Below are 27,036 nucleotides of genomic sequence, written 5' to 3'. Positions count from 1 at the left end.
CCGTCTTCATATCTCATTTTATCTAAACTATTTTTAAATTTATGTATTGTTTTTGCACACACCACTTTCTCATCTAACTTGTTCCAACTGTCTATTACTCTGTGAGGAAAGCTGTTCTTTTTCACATCTCTTCTATAGCTGTCTTTCTTGATTTCCTTTCCGTGTCCTCTTGTATTTCTATCATCCCATTTTATCAGATTCTCTCTATCAATAATTTCTATGCCTTTCATGATTCTGTAAATAGCTATCAAATCTCCTCTCTCTCTTCTTTGCTCTAGTGTCTGTAGTTCAAGTTTTGCTAGTCTCTCTTCATATGATAGTTTTGAGAGTGTTGGTGTCAATTTTGTAATTGCCCTTTGTATTCTTTCAAGTTTAAAAAAAAAAAAAAAATGTACTTGGTGACCATATCGTTGCTGCATATTCCAGTCTTGGTCTTATCAGAGTGATTAGAATTTTCTTCATTTCTTCATCCAGGTATGTAAATGCCACTTTGATTGTTCTTATAAAGTTATAAGTTTCTCCAAAAATCTTATTTATATGTTTCTCAGGTGACATATTATTCATAACAATGACTCCCAGGTCCTTCTCATTTTCTACTTTTTTTATTCCTTCTTCTCCCAATTTATATGATCCTGTTATTCTGTTTTTGCTTTTTCCAAATTCCATTATACTACACTTTTGAGTATTGAACTCCATCTCCCACTTCCTACTCCATTCCTGTACTTAATTTAGATCACTCTGTAGTGACTCACAATCTTCTTCCATGTTCACTTTTTTTAACAGTTTTGCATCATCTGCAAAGAAGCTCATATAACTTTCAATTCCGTCATCCATATCATTAATGTATATAGCAAACATTATTGGGGCCAGAACTGTTCCTTGTGGAACACCGCTTATTACTTCATCCCATTTTGAGTGTTTGTCTCTTATCACTACTCTCATTTTTCTTTCTTGCAAAAAGTCTTCCATCCATTTAAGCAGTTTGCCCTGTATTCCTCCTTCAGTTTCTAATTTCTTAAGCAACTTCTTATGCGGTACTTTGTCAAAGGCTTTTTTAGGTCTAGAAATGCACAATCAGCCCATCCATCTCTTTCTTGTATTATATGTATTAGTCTTGAATAGAAACATATATAAATTGGTGACGCATGATCATCTTTGTCTGAATCCAAATTGCCTTGGATTTAGCACGTTGGTTTTTTTTTCTAAATATTTTACCCATCTACTTTTGACAATTCTTTCACAAATTTTTGCTATTGTACTTGTTAGAGAGACTGGTCTGTAGTTGGTAGGGTCTTCTTTATTTCCCCCTTTATATATAGGTACTATATTTGCTTTTTTTTTTCCAATTTTCTGGGACATTTCCTTCTTTCAAGGAACTGTTTATTATGCTATGTATTTTGTCTGCCAGTTCATTCTTGCATTCTTTCAAAATCCAGTTTGCTATTTCAACTGGTCCATGTGATTTTCTGACATCAAGATTACTCAAGTGTTTCAATATTTCATTCTTTGTTACTTCTATTTCTTTCATGGGGGGGACTTTCTCTTTCCATTCGATCTCTTCAGGTTGTATGTTCTCCCTTGTAAACACTGATTTAAAATGCTTGTTCATAATTTCAGCCATTTCAATTTCCTCTGTGTATTCAACTCCTCCTTGTCTTAATTTCTCCAAATCATGTTTGTTTTTCAGTTTGCTGTTTACAAATCTGTAAAATAGTTTTGGTTGATCTTTACATTTTTCTATGACATCTTTTTCATATTTTCTCTTTTCCTCTCTGCATGCTTGTACATATTCATTTCTATAACAAGTATATATTTTCCATTTTTCAGGTCTGTCTTTTTTCCATTTGGTCCAAGCTTTGTCTCTTTTGTCTTTTAACTCCCTACAACTTTTGTTGTACCAGCACTTTACATATTCTTTTTCTTGTTTTTGTCTTGGGACATACTTTTCCACTCCTTTTTTTTTTTTTTATAAATTTTTGTCAAAATATTCCATTTCTCTTCCACTGTTGTTTCTTCTTTGTATATTCCTTCCCAGTTTTCTTTTTGAAAGAATTCTCTTATTTTATCAAAGTTTGTTTTTTCATACATCATTCTTCCTTTTCTATATTGTTAATTTCTTTTCATGTATTTTTCCTCATTTAGTTCCAGTTCAATCAGTATATGGTCACTTTTACTTATTGGTGTTTTATATTCAATCTTTTCTACTATTCTAGGTTCAGATGTGATTATTAGGTCTAGTCTCGATGGTTCTTCATTTCTATACCTAGTGTTCTCCTGTATCCACTGCGTCATTGTATGGTCAATAATCATCTCGAGTAGAACATTTCCCCGTGAGCCGTCTCCACCATTTACTGTCATCTCTTCCCAGCAGACTTCTTTGCAATTAAAGTCGCCCATCATAACTATTCTTCCTCCATCTTCCATTATCTTATTTAATGTTATCTTTGTGTCCTCTAACATACATTTATGTTCACTCTCTTCCCACGAGGCCGTTTTTGGAGGCACATAATTTATCACAAACTTTCTGTTCTTCTTATCTCTGTCTTCCACTTCAATCATAATCATCTCTACTGTATTCTTTCCATATGTGACACTCTTCCCGTTTATATCCTTCTTAGTCAGGAACATAACTCAACCCCCTTGCTTTGTCTCTCTGTTTCTAATCCAATAATTATATGCGTCATGTCCTACACTGTTGGGTGGTAGTGGACCTTTTAATTTCGTTTCTACAATTCCCATTATGTCCGGTTCTTTTTCCTTCAGATAATCATTCAGCTCATTCAATCCTGTAATTAATCCATCTATGTTTGTGTAAGACACTCTTAGTTTTCTGCCACTTCCATTGTATTCTCTGTTTCCCTTTTGTTTTTCTCTAGTATTTCGAATTTCCTTACTTTCATATTCACTACTCTCCAATAGAATTTCTCTTTTTCTGACTCTGTTCTGTTCTCGTTTTTTTCCTTAGCTTGTTGTCTTTTTATTTTTTCCTCCTCTCTTTCCTCTTTATTCATTTCCCTTTTTATCCATACCTTTTTATATTGTTCACTTGCTGCTAGTTTCCCTGTTTTTTATAAGATATTCTCTGCCGTCGTTTGTTACCTGAATTTAATCTTAATTGGTCTGGTCTTATCTGTACTATACTTTCCGAGTCTAAACTTCTCTTCAATTTGTTTCATGATTTCAGGTTCATCTTCCTGAACTAATTCTAGTAATCTGCTTACTTTTTCATTTTCCTCATTGAGTCTTGTCGTTCTATCTGGGTTGTGTTTCTCTTCCATTCCTAATATAATTATACATTTCTTTTTATCTGCTAAGTCTCTTACCACATTCTCCTTTTGTCTCATCACTTTAATAACCGAGTCTTCAGTTTGTTCTTTCATTTGCTGTTTATGTCAGTACATGCAACTTTACTGTTTTCTTGGATTGTCTTCCAACCCTTAGCTTCTTTAGCTATGGCCTCTTTGTTTTCTTTATTATTCCTCTTTAATTCTTCATTCTCCTCTTTTACTTCTTTTAACTGTCTTTTTAGTTCTTCTATTTCCTTAGTTAAGTTTTTGTTCGCCTTCTCTAGTTCTTCCAATCTTTCAACCCTTTGCGCAATTTCTAACATTCTACCGAACCTACTCTCCCAATGTTCGGTCATTTGTTCAAGTTTTTGTTCTAGTCTTGCCAGTCGGGGGAGGTTGGTATCCGCCCCCCCCCCCTCATTAAATCCATAGAAATTATTATCACCTTCTATTGTGCTTCTCATATCTATGTTTCTAATCTTTACATTTTTGTTAGACCCTTCATCGTCACTAAATTGATCCGGCCCGCGTTTGTTTACATGGCGTCTGCCTGCCTGGACCAAGTCCTCTCCTTCCTCATTTCCTTCCATTTCCCTCAGTAATCCCTCCCCTTCTCCTTTTTCCTCACTTTCCCACTACACCACGAGCAATCCCCTTCCCTGCAAATACAATAGGTACTTCCTTTGCGTTGAGATCCACGAAAATTTCACTTTTTCTTCAGGACGTCAATCCTCGCCGTCTGTCCGACGTAAGTGTGTGTATTTACCTAGTTGTATTTACCTAGTTGTATTTTACGGGAAGGGGAGCTATGCTCGTGGGGTCCCGTCTTCATATCTCATTTTATCTAAACTATTTTTAAATTCATGTATTGTTTTTGCACACACCACTTTCTCATCTAACTTGTTCCAACTGTCTATTGCTCTGTGAGGAAAGCTGTTCTTTTTCAAATCTCTTCTATAGCTGTCTTTTTTTATTTTCTTTCCGTGTCCTCTTGTATTTCTGTCATCCCATTTTATCAGATTCTCTCTATCAGTAATTTCTATGCCTTTCATGATTCTGTAAATAGTTATCAAATCTCCTCTCTCTCTTCTTTGCTCTAGTGTCTGTAGTTTAAGTTTTTGTAGTCTCTCTTCATATGATAGTTTTGAGAGTGTTGGTGCCAATTTTGTAATTGCTCTTTGTATTCTTTCAAGTTTTTTTATACATTTTTTTGTACTTGGTGACCATATCGTTGCTGCATATTCCAATCTTGGTCTTATCAGGGTGATTAGGATTTTCCTCACCATTTCTTCATCCAGGTATGTAAATGCCACTTTGATTGTTCTTATTAAATTATAGGTTTCTCCAAAAATCTTATTTATATGTTTCTCAGGTGACATATTATTCATAACAATGACTCCCAGGTCCTTCTCATTTTCTACTCTTTTTATTCCTTCTTCTCCCAAATTATATAATCCTGTTATTCTGTTTTTGCTTTTTCCAAATTCCATTATACTACACTTTTTTGTATTGAACTCCATCTCCCACTTCCTACTCCATTCCTGTACTTTATTTAGATCTCTCTGTAGTGATTCACAATCTTCTTCAGTTTTCATTCTTTTCAGTAGTTTTGCATCATCTGCAAAGAAGCTCATATAGCTTTCAATTCCTTCATCCATATCATTAATATATATAGCAAACATTATTGGGGCCAGAACTGTTCCCTGTGGGACACCGCTTATTACTTCATTCCATTTTGAGTGCTGATCTCTTATCACTACTCTCATTTTTCTGTCTTGCAAAAAGTCTTCCATCCAATTTAGCAATTTACCTTGTATTCCTCCTTCATATTCTAATTTCTTAAGCAGCTTCTTATGTGGTACTTTGTCAAAAGCTTTTTTTAGGTCTAGAAATGCACAATCAGCCCATCCATCTCTTTCTTGTATTATATCTATTAGCCTTGAATAGAAACATATTAAATTGGTGACGCATGATCGTCCTTGTCTGAATCCAAATTGCCTTGGATTTAGTACGTTGTTTTTTTCCAAGTATTTTACCCATCTACTTTTGATAATTCTTTCACATATTTTTGCTATTGTACTTGTTAGAGAGACTGGTCTATAGTTGGTAGGTTCTTCTTTATTTCCTCCTTTATATATAGGTACTATATTTGCTTTTTTCCAATCTTCTGGAACTTTTCCTTCTTTTAAGGAACTGCTTATTATGCTATGTATTTTGTCTGCCAGTTCATTCCTGCATTCTTTCAGAATCCAGTTTGCTATTTCATCTGGCCCATGCGATTTTCTGACATCAAAATTACCCAAGTGTGTCAATATTTCATTCTTTGTTACTTCTATTTCTTCCATAGGGGGGACTTTTTCCTTCCACTCAATCTCTTCAGGTTGTATATTTTCCCTTGTAAACACCGATTTAAAATGTTTGTTCATAATTTCTGCCATTTCCATTTCCTCAGTGTATTCAACTCCTCCTTGTCTTAATTTCTCCAAGTCTTGTTTGTTTTTCAGTTTATTGTTTACAAATCTGTAGAATAGTTTTGGTTGATCTTTACACTTTTCTATAACATCTTTTTCATATTTTCTTTTTTCCTCTCTGCACTTTTGTACATATTCATTTCTATAACCAGTATATATTTTCCATTTTTCAGGTCTTCTGTCTTTTTTCCATCTGGTCCAGGCTTTGTCTCTTTTGTCTTTTAACTCCCTACAACTTTTGTTGTACCAGCATTTTACATATTCTTTTTCTTGTTTTTGTCTTGGGACATACTTTTCCACTCCTTTTTTGTAAATTTTTGTCAAGATATTCCATTTCTCTTCCACTGATGTTTCTTCTTTGTATATTTCTTCCCAGTTTTCTTGTTGGAAGAATTCTCTTATTTTATCAAAGTTTGTTTTTTCATACATCATTCTTCCTTTTCTATATTGTTCATTTCTTTTCATATATTTTTCTTCATTAAGTTCCAGTTCAATCAATATGTGGTCACTTTTACCTATTGGTGTTTTATATTCAATCTTGTCCACTATTCTAGGTTCAGATGTAATTATTAAGTCTAGCCTCGATGGTTCTTCTTCATTTCTATACCTAGTGTTCTCTTGTATCCATTGTGTCATTGAATGGTCAGTAATCATCTCAAGTAGAGCATTTCCCCATGAGTCATCACCACTCTTTACTGTCATTTCTTCCCAGCAGATTTCTTTGCAATTAAAGTCGCCCATCATAACTATTCTTCCTCCGTCTTCCATTATTTTAGTTAATGCTATCTTTGTGTCCTCTAACATACTTTTATGTTCACTCTCCTCCCATGAGGCTGTTTTCGGAGGCACATAATTGATCACAAATTTTCTGCTCTTCTTATCTCGGTCTTCCACTTCTATCATAATCATCTCTACTGTATTCTTTCCATATATGACACCTTTCACGTTTATATCCTTCTTAGTCAGGAACATAACTCCACCCCCTTGTTTTTTCTCTCTGTTTCTAATCCAATAATTGTATGTATCATGTCCTACACTGTTGGGTGGTAGTGGGCCTTTTAATTTTGTTTCTACAATTCCCATTATGTCCGGTTCTTTTTCTTTCAAATAATCATTCAGTTCATTCAATCCTGTTATCAATCCATCTATATTTGTGTAAGACACTCTTAGTTTTCTGCCACTTCCATTGTGTTCTCTGTTTCCCTTATGTTTTTCTTTAGTATGTCGAACTGCTTTATTTTCATGTTCACTACTCTCCAATAGAATCTCTCTTTCTCTGACTCCGTTCTTTCCTCGTTTTTTGCCTTAGCTTCATGTCTTTTTTTCTGCCTCTCTTTCCTCCTTATTCATTTCTCTTTTTATCCATACCTTTTTATATTGATCATTTGTTGCTAGTTTCCCTGTCTTGGATAGAATTTTCTCTGCCGTTGTTTGTGACCTGAATTTAATCTTAATTGGTCTGGTCTTATCTGTACTATATTTTCCTAGTCTGAATTTTTCCTCAATTTCCTTTATAATTTCTGGTTCATCTTCCTGGACTAATTTTAATAAACTGCTTACTCTTTCATTTTCCTCCTTGATTCTTGCGGTTCTATCTGGGTTATGTTTCTCTTCCATTCCTAATATAATTATACATTTCTTTTTGTCAGCTAATTCTCTTACTATATTCTCCTTCTGTCTCATCACTTTAATAACTGAGTCTTCATTATGTTCTTTCAATTGCTGTTTGACTATGTCAGTGAATGAAACCTTATTCCCTTCTTGAGTTATTCTCCAATTTTTAACTTCTGTAGCTATTTTCTCTCTATTTTCATTACTATTCTTCTTCAATTTCTCATTCTCCTCCTTTACATTTCCTAACTGTCTTTTTAGGTCCTCTATTTCTTCAGTTAAGTTTCTGTTAGCCTTCTCTAGTTGTTCCAACCTTTCAATTCTCTGGAAAATGGAGTCTACATTACCTAACTTACGTTCCAAGTCCTCGATCACCTTATCAACTCTCTCCTCTAGTCTTATCAGTCGGGGGGGGGGTTGTGTCCCCCCCACCCTCTTTAAATCCCTGGAACATATTCTCGTCACTTTCTTCTGTATTGCTCCTCTCTATACTTCTAATCTTTACATTTTTATTAGACATTTGATCCTCGCTAAGTCTTTTGTTTACCTTCCGCTTGTCTGGCTGGGCAAAGTCTACTCCCTCCTCATTTCCTTCCATTTCCCTCAGTAATCCCTCCCCTTTTCCTCTTTCCCTACGTTCCCACTACTCCACGAGCAATTTCCCCCCCACCCTGCAAAAACACTAGGCACTTCTCTTTGCGTTGGGATCCACAGACTTCAATTTTCTTCAGAACGTCTTCTAAGCCGTCCATTCGTTGAAGTGTGTGTGTGTGTGTGTATTCACTTGGTCTTTGGATCACGTGTTGGACTCGTGATCGACAGCTATTTCCCTCCTGGAAGAGAGCTCAGAGCTCGTAGGTCCGATCTATGGGTAATGCTATGACCTTGCACACACACACACACACACACCCAACTCCCCGCCCACGAGTCAGAGTAACGACCCGAAGCGCAGAGGTACCGAAATAATTTCGGCCCTGGGCAGGATTCGAACCAAGAACTGCGGGCCACTATGGTGGCAGTTCAGCGCTCTACCAACTACGCCACCGAGAGAGTGTGTGTGTGTATTTACCTAGTTGTATTTACCTAGTTGTATTTTACGGGAAGGGGAGCTATGCTCGTGAGGTCCCGTCTTCATATCTCATTTTATCTAAACTATTTTTAAATTCATGTATTGTTTTTGCACACACCACTTTCTCATCTAACTTGTTCCAACTGTCTATTGCTCTGTGAGGAAAGCTGTTCTTTTTCAAATCTCTTCTATAGTTGTCTTTTTTTATTTTCTTTCCGTGTCCTCTTGTATTTCTGTCATCCCATTTTATCAGACTCTCTCTATCAGTAATTTCTATGCCTTTCATGATTCTGTAAATAGCTATCAAATCTCCTCTCTCTCTTCTTTGCTCTAGTGTCTGTAGTTTAAGTTTTTGTAGTCTCTCTTCATATGATAGTTTTGAGAGTGTTGGTGCCAGTTTAGTAATTGCTCTTTGTATTCTTTCAAGTTTTTTTATACATTTTTTTGTACTTGGTGACCATATCGTTGCTGCATATTCCAATCTTGGTCTTATCAGGGTGATTAGGATTTTCCTCACCATTTCTTCATCCAGGTATGTAAATGCCACTTTGATTGTTCTTATTAAATTATAAGTTTCTCCAAAAATCTTATTTATATGTTTCTCAGGTGACATATTATTCATAACAATGACTCCCAGGTCCCTCTCATTTTCTACTCTTTTTATTCCTTCTTCTCCCAAATTATATGATCCTGTTATTCTGTTTTTGCTTTTTCCAAATTCCATTATACTACACTTTTTTGTATTGAACTCCATCTCCCACTTCCTACTCCATTCTTGTACTTTATTTAGATCTCTCTGTAGTGATTCACAATCCTCTTCAGTTTTCACTCTTTTCAGTAATTTTGCATCATCTGCAAAGAAGCTCATATAGCTTTCAATTCCTTCATCCATATCATTAATATATATAGCAAACATTATTGGGGCCAGAACTGTTCCCTGCGGGACACCGCTTATTACTTCATTCCATTTTGAGTGCTGATCTCTTATCACTACTCTCATTTTTCTTTCTTGCAAAAAGTCTTCCATCCAATTTAGCAATTTACCTTGTATTCCTCCTTCATATTCTAATTTCTTAAGCAACTTCTTATGTGGTACTTTGTCAAAAGCTTTTTTTAGGTCTAGAAATGCACAATCAGCCCATCCATCTCTTTCTTGTATTATATCTATTAGTCTTGAATAGAAACATATTAAATTGGTGACGCATGATCGTCCTTGTCTGAATCCAAATTGCCTTGGATTTAGTACGTTGTTTTTTTCCAAGTATTTTACCCATCTACTTTTGATAATTCTTTCACATATTTTTGCTATTGTACTTGTTAGAGAGACTGGTCTATAGTTGGTAGGTTCTTCTTTATTTCCTCCTTTATATATAGGTACTATATTTGCTTTTTTCCAATCTTCTGGAACTTTTCCTTCTTTTAAGGAACTGCTTATTATGCTATGTATTTTGTCTGCCAGTTCATTCCTACATTCTTTCAGAATCCAGTTTGCTATTTCATCTGGCCCATGCGATTTTCTGACATCAAAATTACCCAAGTGTGTCAATATTTCATTCTTCGTTACTTCTATTTCTTCCATAGGGGGGACTTTTTCCTTCCACTCAATCTCTTCAGGTTGTATATTTTCCCTTGTAAACACTGATTTAAAATGTTTGTTCATAATTTCTGCCATTTCCATTTCCTCAGTGTATTCAACTCCTCCTTGTCTTAATTTCTCCAAGTCTTGTTTGTTTTTCAGTTTATTGTTTACAAATCTGTAGAATAGTTTTGGTTGATCTTTACACTTTTCTATAACATCTTTTTCATATTTTCTTTTTTCCTCTCTGCACTTTTGTACATATTCATTTCTATAACCAGTATATATTTTCCATTTTTCAGGTCTTCTGTCTTTTTTCCATCCGGTCCAGGCTTTGTCTCTTTTGTCTTTTAACTCCCTACAACTTTTGTTGTACCAGCATTTTACATATTCTTTTTCTTGTTTTTGTCTTGGGACATACTTTTCCACTCCTTCTTTGTAAATTTTTGTCAAAATATTCCATTTCTCTTCCACTGATGTTTCTTCTTTGTATATTTCTTCCCAGTTTTCTTGTTGGAAGAATTCTCTTATTTTATCAAAGTTTGTTTTTTCATACATCATTCTTCCTTTTCTATATTGTTCATTTCTTTTCATATATTTTTCTTCATTAAGTTCCAGTTCAATCAATATGTGGTCACTTTTACCTATTGGTGTTTTATATTCAATCTTGTCCACTATTCTAGGTTCAGATGTAATTATTAAGTCTAGCCTCGATGGTTCTTCTTCATTTCTATACCTAGTGTTCTCTTGTATCCATTGTGTCATTGAATGGTCAGTAATCATCTCAAGTAGAGCATTTCCCCATGAGTCATCACCACTCTTTACTGTCATTTCTTCCCAGCAGATTTCTTTGCAATTAAAGTCGCCCATCATAACTATTCTTCCTCCGTCTTCCATTATTTTAGTTAATGCTATCTTTGTGTCCTCTAACATACTTTTATGTTCACTCTCCTCCCATGAGGCTGTTTTCGGAGGCACATAATTGATCACAAATTTTCTGCTCTTCTTATCTCGGTCTTCCACTTCTATCATAATCATCTCTACTGTATTCTTTCCATATATGACACCTTTCACGTTTATATCCTTCTTTGTCAGGAACATAACTCCACCCCCTTGTTTTTTCTCTCTGTTTCTAATCCAATAATTGTATGTATCATGTCCTACACTGTTGGGTGGTAGTGGGCCTTTTAATTTTGTTTCTACAATTCCCATTATGTCCGGTTCTTTTTCTTTCAAATAATCATTCAGTTCATTCAATCCTGTTATCAATCCATCTATATTTGTGTAAGACACTCTTAGTTTTCTGCCACTTCCATTGTGTTCTCTGTTTCCCTTATGTTTTTCTTTAGTATGTCGAACTGCTTTATTTTCATGTTCACTACTCTCCAATAGAATCTCTCTTTCTCTGACTCCGTTCTTTCCTCGTTTTTTGCCTTAGCTTCAATTCTTTTCTGCTTTTCTGCCTCTCTTTCCTCCTTATTCATTTCTCTTTTTATCCATACCTTTTTATATTGATCATTTGTTGCTAGTTTCCCTGTCTTGGATAGAATTTTCTCTGCCGTTGTTTGTGACCTGAATTTAATCTTAATTGGTCTGGTCTTATCTGTACTATATTTTCCTAGTCTGAATTTTTCCTCAATTTCCTTTATAATTTCTGGTTCATCTTCCTGGACTAATTTTAATAAACTGCTTACCCTTTCATTTTCCTCCTTGATTCTTGCGGTTCTATCTGGGTTATGTTTCTCTTCCATTCCTAATATAATTATACATTTCTTTTTGTCAGCTAATTCTCTTACTATATTCTCCTTCTGTCTCATCACTTTAATAACTGAGTCTTCATTATGTTCTTTCAATTGCTGTTTGACTATGTCAGTGAATGAAACCTTATTCCCTTCTTGAGTTATTCTCCAATTTTTAGCTTCTGTAGCTATTTTCTCACTGTTTTCATTACTATTCTTCTTCAATTTCTCATTCTCCTCCTTTACATTTCCTAACTGTCTTTTTAGGTCCTCTACTTCTTCAGTTAAGTTTCTGTTAGCCTTCTCTAGTTGTTCCAATCTTTCAATTCTCTGGAAGATGGAGTCTACCTTACCTAACTTACGTTCCAAGTCCTCGATCACCTTATCAACTCTCTCCTCTAGTCTTATCAGTCGGGGGGGGGGGGTTGTGTCCCCCCCACCCTCTTTAAATCCCTGGAACATACTCTCGTCACTCTCCACTGTATTTCTCCTCTCTATACTTCTAATCTTTACATTTTTATTTGCCATTTCGTCATCCGGTGGTCGTTTCATGTTGACCTTACGCCCGTCTGCCTGGGCCAAGTCCTCCACATCCTCATTTCCTTCCATTTCCCCAGCAATCCCTCCCCTTCTCCTCTTTTCCTACTTACCCACTGCCTCACGAGCAATTTCCCCCCCCCCCCTGCAAATACAAAAAGGCACTTCTCTTTGCGTTGGTATCCACAATCTGCACTTTTCTTCAGAGCGTTCGTCAAGCCGTCCGTTCGTTGAAAGTGTGTGTGTGTGTGTGTGTGTGTATTTACCTAGTTGTATTTTACGGGAAGGGGAGCTATGCTCGTGGGATCCCGTCTTCATATCTCATTTTATCTAAACTTGTGTGTGTGTGTGTGTGTGTGTGTGTGTGTGTTCCATAATTCACGAAGCACAAAACACAGCACGTCTTACCTGAATGGTAGATTATGTTCAGCTAAGAACACCGCGAACAAAATAGTTGCACATGTGTCACACCACTCAGCAGGTCTCCAGAAGATGAAGGGATATTCTCCTGGGTGCTCGTGCCAGGCTGCTCATTTACAGAAGCGTCTTGTGGGTGTAGGTGCGGAGTTTTAACCCCGAGGTGTTTGTTGGTAGCAATATGTTGTCGTGAGATCAGATGTCGCTTCAGAGAAGAAATCTCTGCACTCAGCACTTTATCGCACACTCGACAATATGCCTTAGAATGAGATTCCGGTACTCTGGCCAGCCAAGACTTGAATATATCATTTGACAATCATTTCTCTTGAAACCTCTGACGTGGCGACATGACCTGTAAATAAGTACGTGACGCTCACATTCTCGTTGTAAAACAAAACAAAACAAACTAGTAACTTACATTAATTTGTTCTACGCATGGTTGAGTAATTAAGAAAAAACTTAATATGATAGTCTCACTTCATTACGGAATGTCGTTTTCTATAATGAGTATTGTTTTCTTACTAACATGGCGGGATAACTATTGAACATATTTTCCAAGTACATATGCAACGGACACACTACTAAAACTTAACTGATCCAGAGCTCAGGCCCGTCTTACTTTGATCTTGATCCGTATCCTTATGTGGAGCCCTGAGAAGTGACTTATGCTTCCGATACTGGTTGTTGTTCAGAGAAAGGGTTGTTCTAAACTCAGCCATTTCCGTAGTCCAGTGCAGGTTATCACCTCGTATCACGATTCATAGTAATATCAGTAGGTGATTAAACCTATTTTAACGTAGGGAATACAATAACAAAACATGTCGAATTGTAATTTTAGTTTTTTATACCATATACTTCTGATTTTAACAAGAAAAGGGACATTACGGACAAAATTCCGCTGATGACGTCATGTCCGCAGCATGACGTATTTATCCGTTTTGATGACGAGTTTCCGCAGAACGGCAACACTGCCGCCTGACTCACTAATAGCCGACGAAACCCGAACAAGGACGGTTTTTGCCGAAATGCACGATTTATTAATACAATCAAAAATAAATTTCCGTAATTTGGGTAGCCTCATTACCATTTGCGGACACACCCCTGTAAGCATACAGGAGAAGTTAACCATCGAAATGCCCGTTCTCCTTCTTCGTCCTCTTCTTCTTTGCGTTCTTCTTCACGTTCTTCTTCGCGTTGTTCTTCACGTTCTTCTCGGCCTCCGGGCGGAACCCCAACACGGGATCCCCAGCACGGGGTCCCTATCGTGAGATTAGAGCGCGGAGCGCTGCGGCCGTAGGCCGCTGTTTGCGCAGCCAAGCCCTCAGCGAAGCCGGAGAGGGCGAAGCCCACGGCTTGTTATATATAAAAAAAAATAGTACAAATAATGCAATCATATGCTAATTTGTTACGGTATTCGTAGCTGTGGGCGGTCATTTAACAATCTGATGAGGACCACAATTTGTGTTATCCTCGGCAATTTGCATTTATTATTCCAAACTATGTGTTCTTGTCATTATTTGCACTTCATGTACATTGATTCATTGCCAAATAAAGTCTATCTATCTATCTATCTATCTATTTTGCAGAGGCTATAACATAACTTCTCTTTCGGTCAAATTACATGAAAATCACACATTTTAAAGAAAATAGTTCAAATAATTAAACTATATGCAATCTATTACACTAATAACACAATAGTAAGAAATTTAATAGAGTGTAGTTTGATCCATACCACCGGTGCTCATAGATGGGGGAGTGGACAAATCATAGCTGTGGTCGGTAAACTTGCAGAGGATAAAAACTTAACTTCTCTTTGATCATATTACATGGAGATCACACATTTTAAAGAAAAAATGTCAAATAATGCAACCATATGCTATTTCATTACATAAAATTGTGCATTTCAGCAAAAACCATCCTTGTTCGGGTTTGGTCTGCTATTAGTGAGTCAGACAGTATTCGTAGCTGTGGTCGGTAATTTTTCAGAGGAGAAAAACGTAACTTCTTTTATTATCAAATTACATGGAAATCACACAATTTAAAGAAAATAGGTCAAATAATGCAACCATATGCTATTTTTTTTTTTTTTTTTTTTTTATATATAAAATCGTGCATTTCAGCAAAAACCGTCCTTGTTCGGGTTTGGTCGAGGTTGGTCGGCTATTAACGAGTCGGACGGTATTCGTAGCTGTGGTCTGTAATTTTTCAGAGGATAAAAACGTAACTTCTCTTTGATCAAATTATATGAAAATCACACAATTTAAAGAAAATAGCTCGAATTATGCAACCATATGCTAATTTTTAAGTAGAAATGTGCATTTGAGCTAAAACCATCCTTGTACAGGTTTGGTCGGCTAATAGTGAGTCGAACGGTATTCGTAGATATGGTCGGTAATTTTGCAGATGATAAAAACGTAACTTCTTTTTTATCAAATGACATGAAAATCACATATTTTAAAGAAAATAGGTCATATAATTCAACTATATACAGTCTATTACACTAATAACACAATAGTAAGAAACTTAATAGAGTGAATTTTTATCCATACCACCAGTGATCATAGATGACGAGCTGGACAGTATTCGTAGATGTGGTTGGTAATTTTGCAGAGAATAAAAACGTAACTTCCCTTTGATCAAAGTACATGAAATTCACATATTTTAAAGAAAATAGGTCAAATAATGCAACCATATGCTAATTTGTTACGGTATTCGTAGCTGTGATCGGTCATTTTGCAGAAGCTAAAACAATTTCTCTTTGGTCAAATTTCATGAAAATCACACATTTTAAATTAAATAGTTAAAATAATTAAACTATATACAGTCTATTACACTAATAACAATTTTGATCCATACCACCAGTGATCATAGATGACGAGCTGGACAGTATTAGTAGCTGTGGTCGGTAATTTTATAGAAGATAAAAACATAACTTCTCTTTGATCAAATTACATGAAAATCACATATTTTAAAGAAAATAGGTCAAATGATGCAACCATATGCTAATTTGTTACGGTATTCATAGCTGTGGGCGGTCATTTTGCAGAGGCTAAAACATAACTTCTCTTTGATCAAATTACATGAAGATCACACATTTTAAAGAAAACAGTTCAAATAATTCAACTATATGCAGTCTATTACACTAATAACACAATAGTAAGAAACTTAATAGAGTGTAGTTTAGTTTGATCCATACCACCAGTGATCATAGATGGGGGAGTGGACGAATCGTAGCTGTGGTCGGTAAATTTGCAGAGGATAAAAACATAACTTTTCCTTGATCACATTGGAAATCACACATTTTAAAGAAAATATGTCAAATAATGCAACCAAAGGCTAACCTTTTATATAAAATCGTTCATTTCAGCAAAAAACGTCCTTCTTTGTGTTTGGTCGGCTATCAATGAGTCGGACGGTATTTGTAGCTGTGGTGGGTAATTTTTCAGAGGATAAAAATGTAACTTCTCTTTGATCAAATTATATGGATATCACACAATTTAAAGAAAATAGCTCGAATTATGCAACCATATGCTAATTTTTACATAGAATTGTGCATTTGAGCTAAAACCGTCTTTGTTCGTGTTTGGTCGGCGTTGGTCGGCTATTAGTGAGTCAGACGGTATTCGTACCTGTGGTCAGTAATTTTTCAGAGGATAAAAACGTAACTTCTCTTTGATCATATTACATGAAAATCACACAATTTAAAGAAAATAGGTCAAATAATGCAACCATATGCTAATTTTCAAAAATAAAATCGTGCATTTCAGCAAAAACCGTCCTTGTTCGGCTATTGGCGAGTCGGACGGGATTCGTTGCTGTGGTCGGTAAACTTGCAGATGATAAAAACGTAACTTCTCTTATCATATTACATGGAAATCACACATTTTAAAGAAAATAGGCCAAATAATGCAACCATATGTTAATTTCTTATATAATATTGTGCATTTGAGCAAAAACCGTCATTGTTTGGGTTTGGTCGGCTTTTAGTGAGACCCGCATTATTGAGAGTGAAATGCGAGGTTTTACATGTCCATGACGTCGATTTTCTTCATTTCTGAACTGTAAATTTATATAACGTCCCCGTGTGGGAACAGGATAACGCAAATTTTAATTCTTACATTATTCTTATCCTTGTTTAACAACTGTTTTGACCCTGGGACGACTTGCTCCTGAACCCGGGGACGATATGACGATGTTGACATGGAAACAACAATAGTAGGGACAGATAACCTAATGAACTTGAAGGTTTGTCAAGTTCACACAAACGTCATACCCAAAATGTCAGTGTGTTCCTCAAAGACCTTAATTCCTAAATTGTGTAAGGTTATAATTTAACATACCTGCAACTGCCAACAATTGTTACTACCAATGATTTACGAACTCTACTACTTCACTGTTCACAGCTGATCACTGTGAGAGCAGACGACGTACATGGCAAGTTGCCAAAAAAATCTTCTCAAGCATTATGACTTCTCACACAAATTTAAAGTTTTTTCAATATCGGTTTTAGACGGGACTATCCTTTACACACCCGTCCTATTTTTTTAACTTCGCTTTTTCCCGATGACCATTTTTGCCTGTTTTTTCGTGTTATTAAAATATCCCGCTTTCAAGAGCTGATTACTGATTTATTCAGTTTTACTCGTAGTATTACGGTTACTGGCAACTTCTATTGTACTCGTGCATTTTTGGAGATGATGCAATCACATTGCTATATTGCTCATATACATGATATTAGGGAAAATATTATGGCATATTTTCATAATACATTTCTCGTTTTTTTTGTATACCCACCTTTTCATATTTGCCCCATTTTCTCGTGTTATTAAGATATCCTATTTTTTTAGCTGATTACTAATTCAGTTTTAGTATTTCGGTTGCTGGCAACTTCCGTTATGCTCGTACCGTGCATGATGATGCAATCCCGTTGATGTACTGATGATGTACATACATACATATAGTAAGGCTTTTTCCCCCTTACAAGGGAGGTAGGCAAAAAGAAAAAGGTATAAAATCATTATCACCCATTCCATCCCTGAATACACTCCACTCCACTCCACCCTCCCTCCCATCTTAGCACCTCCTGGATGACGGGTCATCCCTGCACCTTGTCCACTGCCCTGGGTCAGAGGCAGTGTCGCAAGTCACAGCACATCCACAGCAAGGCCGCTTCATTAAATTCTAAAACTACTTGGAAAATTTGATGTTTATATGCTCTATGTTTTGCTTTAAAAAATGGAGAAAAGTGGGAGGTGAGCCAGCTGTTGTTGCGGACGACACTGCGCTTGTGGCAGGATCGGAGGAAGGATTGAGGAAGTTGGTGACAGAGTTTGGGAGAGTGTGTGAAAGAAGGAAGCTGAAGATAAATGTGGGTAAAAGTAAGGTGATGAGATGTACAAGAGGTGAAAGTGGCAGTAGACTGGAAGTGAGCATTAAGGGAGAGCGACTGGAGGAAGTGAATAGTTTTAGATACTTGGGTGCAAATGCGGCGGGAAAAGATGGAGTGGGGGTGGAGGTAGAATGTAGATTGAGAGAAGCGAGTAAATGCCTTGGATTAAAGAGTGTAATGAGGAATAGACATTTGGGGCTTTGTGTCTGGCCCGGCAGCAACCCAGGACTTATAGATAAGGGTCTTTAGATCTGGCCCGGCAGCAGCACAACACTAAGAGACAGGGGGCTTTGTGTCTGGTCCGGCAGCAGTGCAGGGCTTATAGACAGGGGACTTTGGGTCTGGTCCAGAAGCAGCACATGACTTATAGACAGGGGCTTTGGGTCTGACCCGGCAGCAACACAAGGCTTATAGACAGGGCACTTTGGGTCTGGCCCGACAGCAGCACAGGACTTATAGACAGGGGGCTTTGAGTCTGGCCTAGCAGCAACCCAGGACTTATAGATAGGGGTCTTTGGGTCTGGCCCGGCATCAGTACAGGATTTATAGATAGGGAGCCATGGGTCTGGCCCGGCAGTAGCACAGAACTTATAGGCAGGGGGCTTTGTGTCTGGCCCGGCAATAGCACAGGAATTATAGACAAAAGGCTTTGGGTCTGGTCCAGCAGCAACAAAGGACTTATAGACAAGGATTTTAGGTCTGGGCCAGCAGCAGCACAGGACATATAGACAGGGGGCTTTGGGTCTGGCCCAGCAGCAGCACAGGACATATAGACAGAGATCTTTGAGTCTGGCCTGGCAGCAGCACAGGACTTATAGGCAAGGGCTTTGGGTCTGGCCCGGCAGCAACACAGGACTTTTAGACAGAGAGGGAGAGGCCAGGCTAGGTAGCAACTCGTGAACTCACTGGCCCCGAGAGGTGTTGTGTTGTGTTGTTGTAGATTCTGTAGATAAGGTTTATCTACTCACGGGCCTTACTCCGTTCGGAGACCCGTACGTGTTGAGCTGCGCTGTGATCAGCTATTCCGGTATATTGTAGTTATCTGGGCGGAAGGTATCCAACCAGGACATGGGCTAGCCGGTCTATGTTTTCAATAGTGTTGAAAACTATGGCGGCTCCGGTCTTCTAGGCTTCGTGGGCCATGGAGTTGAAATGTCTGCCCCCTCTTAAGGCGAGGGCGATGGTGTGAGCGCTAGTAGATAGTGAAAGAGAGACTCTGAGCTGGAGGAAATTCGTCCAAGTCCTGGTCTGTCTCCCTGGATTCCTCCATTGCTCTACGGTGTGCGGTATGGTCTCTGTTTGTTGCTGGCGAAGTGTTCCGTGGCGGCAGATTGTTCTTCATGAACTGGGTGACAATGGCTTCCGTCACCTGCTTGTCCAGGGGAGCATTTAGTGCTGCAGCAGTATTGCCAGATCTTTCTGAAGACTCCTGAGAACTTCTACTTCCAGCGTGACTGTATGTTTTTCTTGTGTCTGTGAGTGTTGATTTCTCTGTGATACGCCTTTCGGTTCTTTGTGTGGGTTGGACCGGTTCCGGATCTGTCGCTATCGTGTATCCTTCTGTGTGGTGCGATCTTCCTTCTTCACTGCTTTCGTGGGTGATCTGTGCTGTGGTTCCCTGGTCTGCTGTGATGGAGGTGGTGGTTCCCTGGTCTGCTGTGATGGAGGTTTTGGTTTCTGGTCTGCTGCGATAGAGGTTGTGGGTCCCTGTTTGGAATCCGTGAAGTCTGTGTCTGGAAGGAATTGGTTTGTTCTTCGTTGATGGTTTCCCACTTTCTGTTTCCTCTTGAGGCTGGCGGTGGTAGGGGTAGTGTTTGCATAGCTGGCGTGCTTTCCGGCTGCTTTGCGTGCGGCCGGGCACATATCCTCTCTAGCCTTGCAGGGCATCTTGTGTTCCAGGCGTGGTGAGTTTGTTTGCAATTTGGGCAACAGGGGTTTACCGGCTGGTTTTGCTTCAGCTTGGAAATACATTATTTAGTTCCGTGTTGCTTGTTGCAAACGACGAAGGTCTCCTTGAATCTACAGCGTGTTTGATGATGATCAAACCTCTGACACACATAACACGGAGTAGGATTCCCATATCACGGAGTAAGATTCCCATATCCCCAGTGTCACTGTTCGGGAGGCGTCCTATAAAGGTGGTAAGTATGGAGGTGGTGGGCCTCTTCTGTCTGTCCAAGGTTCTATCTGCCGTCTTGACGTTCGGTAGTTTCATTACCGGTTCCAGGCAGAGTTCGAGGGTACATCCCCTTATGATCCCCTTGATTGGTTTTTGGGCAGGGTCTAGCTTCCAAAGGGCAAGAGACCGCCGAAGTGTGTCCAGTGCTACGTCGTCCAGAGGCATGATTGTCCATTGTCCTTCCAAGTTTGGCCAGGCTTTCATGGCCAGGTTCGGGTGTCTCTTCTCCAATGCTCTGATTATTTGATACGGGTTTTCCTCTTGTGGTATTATTTTGAATTTGGGCCTGACCTTGGTGGCTGTGCTTGTTCCGGGTCGGCTCGTCGCTGATATCGAAGCTTCCATTGCGTTGGTAGGCACCGCATTCAACAGGGTCCTTGCTTTGGACTTCTTCGCTTTGCCAACTCTTGTCCATCCTGAATCGGCTGAAGTTATTTCTAGGGAGGTTTCTTGCCGTATACGCTTTCCTTCTGGATTCGCGTCTTGAGGCTCCTCCTGGTCTTCTTCATCCGAGTTGTCAAATATGCTTCTCTTCTTAAGGGCGTCCGAAGCCGACGGAGACAAGAGAGAATGTGTGGGCTGCCTCTCTCTCCCACTGCTCCCCGAGAGGCAGTTTTCGCCGCCTTTTATATCGGCTTGAGCGGGAGGCGGAGGGGTGGGGGAAGGGTTGTATTCGGTACGCCGAGCGCAAATGCTGCGGACACGCGTCTGACCTTCCCGTCTGCTAGGTGAATCGCCCCGCCAACGCCGCACAAGCTCTGGGTTTCGCGTGCCGGGTAGAAAAAAAAAAAATGTTTTGCACGCGTGCCAAGGTTTGCCCACTCCTGTCCTAGGTGACACTCACCCTCAGTTCCCCACGACATTTTACACTCAATTGTCTCATCTTTATCAAAGAGTTCCCTTCATAAGTCATTAGTAGTCTCCAGATATGAACAGGGCCCTGGGGCGGCACATTTAGGGGGGCAGCAATTCTAGTCTAGACATGCCGCCAACAAGGCTGACAATATATTTATAATAAAAAAGGTTTAAGGAGCCCTGAATATTTTACCGTAATATACGAATTTTGCGTCAGAATCAACAGAATATGAAATATCTTTCCCTTATCCTTTCTGCAATAGGGACATTAAGTAATTTTTAAAATCCACTTAATTATTTCGCAAGACAATATCTAAAACTGGCTGTAAGGGATGGTGGAGATGGGAAGTGGTGATAGGGAGGGGGGGCGTCACTTTTTTTTCTCGAAATTTGGGAGTGAAGTATCACTCCCACGGGCTTTGTTTGAGCCCGTGCGGTGGTGTTTATGTAAGACACACCTTGTGGAGAGGAGGTGGAATAGTGTAGCTATTCAGAGGGGGATAGGGGCAGTAGAAAAGAGAGGCTGCAGCTGTTAGAGCGGCGGCGGACGCTCTAGTAGCTGACGGAGCTCATAGGGGCTTTGGAGGCGGCAGAGGCGGCTCACAAGACCTTCAGGGGGAGCCGGTGGTCCCCGTCTGAGGAAAGAGGTGGCGGGGCAATCGCTCAGGTAGTGGAGGAGGTCACTGAGAACTTTGCCCCGGGGCGGCACTCAGGCATGCAAGGGCTCTGGATATGAACAACTTATTTCATATATTGGTATCATTTATGCCTTTAGTATCCTTGAATAATACACAACTGTACCCTTTATACTGAAATTTAATTAGAATATACGCCATCTTCATATATTTCTATTTACAGGCTCAAGTAATTGTAAGAGAATTATGTACATGTACCATAAGTGAGGTATTGACTGCACAGACGAACTTATGCGGGCCAGATTCACGCACCATTTGTCTATTTCACAGGTAAGTCACCCAGAAAGGAATGTTGAGTCGCCTTTTAACTTTTGCTTCCTTTCAGTACGTCTATTCTCTTGTGATTGAGATAAAAACACCATCACCGTACCATTGTGGATCCTAGGTGGCGACCAAATGGGAGTAAGAACTTTAATGATTGGGTCTTTAGGTGTGCTTTGATATAGAACAAACGAAAAGAAAAGGAGGCTTGTGAGAAGAAAGATGGATGTGTCAGCATCAAATGAAACTAAGTTAAAAAGGAAAGGTGAGTTTGAGTTTGAGGGTATGGTAGGTAGGATTTTGGATGCAGAGAGAGGATGAGTGAGGTAAGATGTAGCTTTGTTGATGATTGATGAGATGTGTATGTTGTTGAATGCTAATGTGGGTAAAAATGAGATTAGGCTGGGAGTTATGGGTGTTTGTGAGTGCGTGTAGCCTTGGTGCTGAGAAAAATGAGGAGTAGAGAGTATTGTTGAGCTACTTGAATGAGTGTGTGGAGAATTTTGAAAGCAATATTGATACAGTGTTGTTGAGAAATCTAAAACAGTATTGAGACGATTTGCACATATGGAATTAGTAAATGAGGAAAGGGTAGCAAAGAATGTGGAAAGTAGATATAGATAGAGTAAACTTGATTGGAAAACCGAGAATGAGATGGGGTGAAGAAGGGTGAAGAAGGCTTTGGATAAATGTGGGATGTCTGTTGAGCAAGGACAAGAACATGCAAAAATAGGAGTAAATGAATGGAGATTATGACGGGATGGTGTGACTCAAAGGGATGTTCTTCTCATCGTGCGGTGAAGTGGTGGGGTTAAACCAGCTCTGGCTGCCAGGCCTTGCTGTGGAAGAGCTGTGCCTCCCTACATTGTTTTTTTACCCAACCAGTGTTGCGGAAAAGAGGATAACCCTTCATCCCCAAAACACTGAGATGGGAGGGGTTGTTGAATGGGTTTATTAATTATCTCTCTTTGCCAGCTTCAACTACATTTCTTCCATACTCTCGCATAAGGAGAGATGGCAACAGACGACTGCTCTGCTCCAACTACTTTCTGTCGGTGACACAGACAGTCACACACTAATACAGTACAGACAACAGTCCATAGTTTCTTCCCAGAGAGATCTACGAGAGGGTCCAAGCACCGTTACCAGCAAATTGTGAAACTCGATGCAACAATTATTTTTACTATTGGCTTTAGACCACACGTACTTACATGTCTATATATGTCACCACTGCAAGTGTGCTGGTCTCGTATCCTCCAGGTTATGGTTTCGAGTCCCGTACCTCTCTCAGATTCCTAGCAGTGATTGTTACCTGTCCCAACAACCCCATCCCATAGGCCAAAACTGACTATTTTAGTTGCATCTTTGTGACTTCTGGCTCATATTATACATGAACTTGCTTTTACTAGCTTCTGTTTACATATCCAGGTGGCTGTTTTCAAGAGACAAGAATTCTTTATGTGAATGTCGTTGTACTTTAAATACCCTATTTACATTATGTCTATTGGGGTATTTTCTTGATAATAATATAAACAATCACCATTGCCATAGCCTTGGAAAATTTACAAGATCATGTTTCATATATCTGTACAACCACTGCTATGTTATTCATCCTTTTCCTAGTCGTTCTTGTTCAATCATCCCATACCCATTTTCTTGTGGGAGGTAGAAGAAAATGTATGATTTTCTTAGCTTTAAAGTCTCAGACCCGTTAAACTGCTCTCGTCAATTTCATGTAACTAGGATTTAGGGTGTATATGGCGGGTACAGTAATGGTCAATTCTTGAAGCGTCTTGTATGGTACTTATTATGCAAACATGATATTTGTTGCTGAGTATTCGATATATTTTGCCATACTAAAAGGATACGTTCTATCATCAAGCAAATGTTGCATAGAAAAATACATAATAGGTGGTTTTGTGTTTGTTTTGAAACATCATCACCATTTATCAACGGATCTTGACCAAACTTGGCACAGAGGTTTCCATTTGTCCCAGAGTAACGCACAGACCAAGAAAATCAGGATCAACTTCGGGTTGATATCCTGGTTAATATATGTAGGGTATCCACTTAGCCAATATCAAATAATCAGCAACAAAGGATATATTTGCACAGGGGAAACCAAAGAATGGAGTATGGATTTTGACCTCGACTAGATGGAGAGTGCTCCACGTAGTCCAAAGGCCCGCAATGGAGTTTTCTTTCCACCGAAAACCTGATTACCACCACAAATCCGAGATTGATTTAATGACCTGCATCGGTCCAGGTTCACATCTCACTGGAATCAGGATTCTTCTTTGACTGACAGGTCCATGGCTGTCACTGCCTCCCGACGATGTGCTGTGCAGGAAGGATCTACAAGGAGGGGTATGTAGGGGTACGGTGGGCAAAGCATTGGTTCCAAGACTGGAGGGATCTCCTCCACTTGGGGTGGAGGGAAAAGGGAGTTCAGGTGTGAGAAAGCGTGAGGAGGAAGGACGGGGAAGATAGGGTGACTATTGAGAAGGGATAACATCGATGGTTCAATGACGTTGTAGGACATCAGAGGAAGGGATCCGAAGTGGCCGCCGAAGGGCAGGAACGACGTCGGGCGTCCATCTGGTTGGGAGTACTTCAGCAGGAACCTTCCAGGGGAGCAAGGATCGACCCCGACTTCCGAAGATCCTATTCGGGGATTCATGGTGTCTCTGCGAGGTAAACCCGTTCTTTATCAGTGTGAGAAGTTAAGGATATTAAGAAAATGGGGCTCGATCAGGGTTCACCGGTAACGCAAGCGTTAGGCAGCCGCCGAGAAAGAGCAGATGTGTGGGTTCGAATCCTGTTCATGGATCAGAGGTTAGCAAAGGTATCCACCCTGAGCAATGTTCCCCAAACACCAAAAGCAAACTCCTATCGCAAGGCACCGTCTTAGTCCTGAATAATAATAATAATGACATAAAACTAAATCTTCACCATCATCACCGTCATCACCTCAGACACATGGAACGATCTAACAAATCAGATATGAACAGGGCCGCAGCCAAGAATTAAATTTTACGGGGGCTATGAGAATGACGTTTCGTTTAATGAATAAAAAAAATGTCTTAGACTGGTATATTCAGCTGTGGTGTGGTCACCACACCTAAAGATATAAAAACCAAGAGGTTATCACACTGGGCTTTCACGGGCTTCACCAGCGCCAACAGTTGAGAGTTCATTTAAGTAAAAACTACTTCGGTTACATTACTGTATTTTTCAAGTCTCCTAATATCAAATCATCTTTCCGTTATAGCAAAGCTGAATGATGAACTAAGAGATTATGAACCTATACAAATGTTAAGCATACTGTTGAAATGTTCTAAGAGAATTCTAGATTCCTGTAATCGAAGTCATATTCTAGTTATTCAAATGGAGGTTGGAGGTAGGGTGTCGGAGGAAAAATAGCCCAGTGTGATACTCTCATTAGACATATGAGGAAAGACTGAAGAAACAAGGACATCCCCTATTGGAAAAGGAAATAGAGAAAGGTGATCTGATAATGATATATAGATCACAAAAATATGTAGGAAAATGGAAAAGATCTGCTGGTATGGGATAAAAGATCAACGAGAGGTTAGAGTAAAGTTAAAAGGAAGCTTGTTTGAAAGGTGCTAAGAAGTATAGTTTTTCACACAAATGCGTAGATTTAGGCAGCTCGCATACCAACGCAACTAGTTGCTTGAAACCGATCGCAACGGATGCCTGCACTCTGTGAAAGCAGTGTTCCCTGTACGTTTGCCCCTACTAGCTATTAAGTACGTCATGCGTTTCTGAAACAACAAGTGAGAGGAAACCAAATGTCCACGTCCATATAATGCAGGGAACACTATTTTCACAGAGTGTAGGCATCCTTTGCGATCGGTTTCATGCAACTGGTTGCGTCGGTGTGTGAGCTGCCTTAGGAAACGCGTCGGATGTAAAAATAATCAAGGCCAACAACATAAGTTAACTTAAGGCAAAATTTGATTAGAAGAGGCAAAAGGACGGGTCCATGAACACAGTTCCAAATAAGTAAATATGGGCAGTTTGAAGTCTTCATGAGATTACAGACTGTCAAAGCCAAGCAGTTCATTACACCAATAGACCTACTAATGTCAGGATTATAAAAAAGAAATTTTGTTCTGTTTTGAGTTTGTGGGCTATGATGGGTAGGCTACTTACTTGGGCTTCGCCGAGTTGTCCCTGAAGCCCTTGGCGAACGGGTTGCTGTCGATCTTGAGGCGAGTGATCTGCGGGAAGTCCGTGGAGATCACGTGAACAGGTCTTGGCAAAAATAATACAAAATAACTCTTCCAAATTTTAATGATTAATCAACTCCATTCATGACCACCGTATATATTTTCTTTTATTTTTTCCTTTTTCTGATGTTACTATTGTTATTATTATTATTATCATTATTATCATTATTATTATTATTATTATTATTATTATTATTATTATTATTATTATTATTATTATTATTATTATTATTATTTTTATTATTATTATTATTATTATTATTATTATTATTATTATTATTATTATTATTATTATTATTATTATTATTATTATTATTATTATTATTATTATTATTATTATTATTATTATTATTACTATTATTATTATTATTATTATTGTTATCATTTTTATTATTATTATTATCATTATCATTATTGATATTGGTGTACCCCTTCACTACCGGGTTATTGGCCACGGAAATCAATCAAATAATCTGGTGGTGGCGATCAGAACAGAAGAAACATGTATCCCCCGGTTGGTTTGGACATTTGCAGTGGAGTATAACAATAGACCAAATAGACGAGAGCATTGCCCTTAACACAACGGTATAGCCATCGTTATAGTTTCATGAGGTTTTCTGTTATGTGAAATTAGGTGAGGTTATGTTAGATTAGGTTACGTTAGCACAGGAAAAGCGGCGCCAAATGTTGGATA

The 27,036-nt window shown here is 38.8% G+C and overlaps 2 protein-coding genes across 7 annotated transcripts in view; both read right to left on the bottom strand.

The window, feature by feature from the left end:
- LOC143027842 (uncharacterized) overlaps window positions 1-17,203 on the bottom strand; it is a 30,952-nt gene extending 13,749 nt beyond the window's left edge. Inside the window, exon 1 of one of the 2 annotated variants that reach the window (XM_076189490.1) lies at window positions 17,048-17,203. The gene's annotated coding sequence lies outside the window, so the exon portion shown is untranslated. Of the gene's footprint in view, window positions 1-16,825; window positions 16,948-17,047 lie in introns of those variants that run through there. The other variant, XM_076189491.1, reaches the window with a different exon arrangement.
- Window positions 17,204-22,671: 5,468 nt separating this feature from the next.
- Window positions 22,672-27,036, bottom strand: part of LOC143027841 (uncharacterized) — a 35,335-nt gene continuing 30,970 nt past the window's right edge. For all 5 annotated transcript variants that reach the window (XM_076189485.1, XM_076189484.1, XM_076189486.1 and 2 more), the window contains exons 7-8: window positions 26,266-26,333; window positions 22,672-24,773 (exon numbers count right to left, since the gene is read on the bottom strand). In XM_076189485.1, the coding sequence (XP_076045600.1) occupies window positions 24,371-24,773; window positions 26,266-26,333 (471 nt within the window). In that variant the 3' untranslated portion in view covers window positions 22,672-24,370. The remainder of the gene's footprint in view (window positions 24,774-26,265; window positions 26,334-27,036) is intronic.

The sequence above is a fragment of the Oratosquilla oratoria genome, chromosome 8, assembly GCF_046742065.1.
Source record: "Oratosquilla oratoria isolate Oo_2021 chromosome 8, ASM4674206v1, whole genome shotgun sequence".
NCBI lineage: Eukaryota > Metazoa > Arthropoda > Malacostraca > Stomatopoda > Squillidae > Oratosquilla > Oratosquilla oratoria.
Note: the sequence above shows the minus strand (reverse complement) of the source record. Positions and strands in the feature narration are given on the sequence as shown.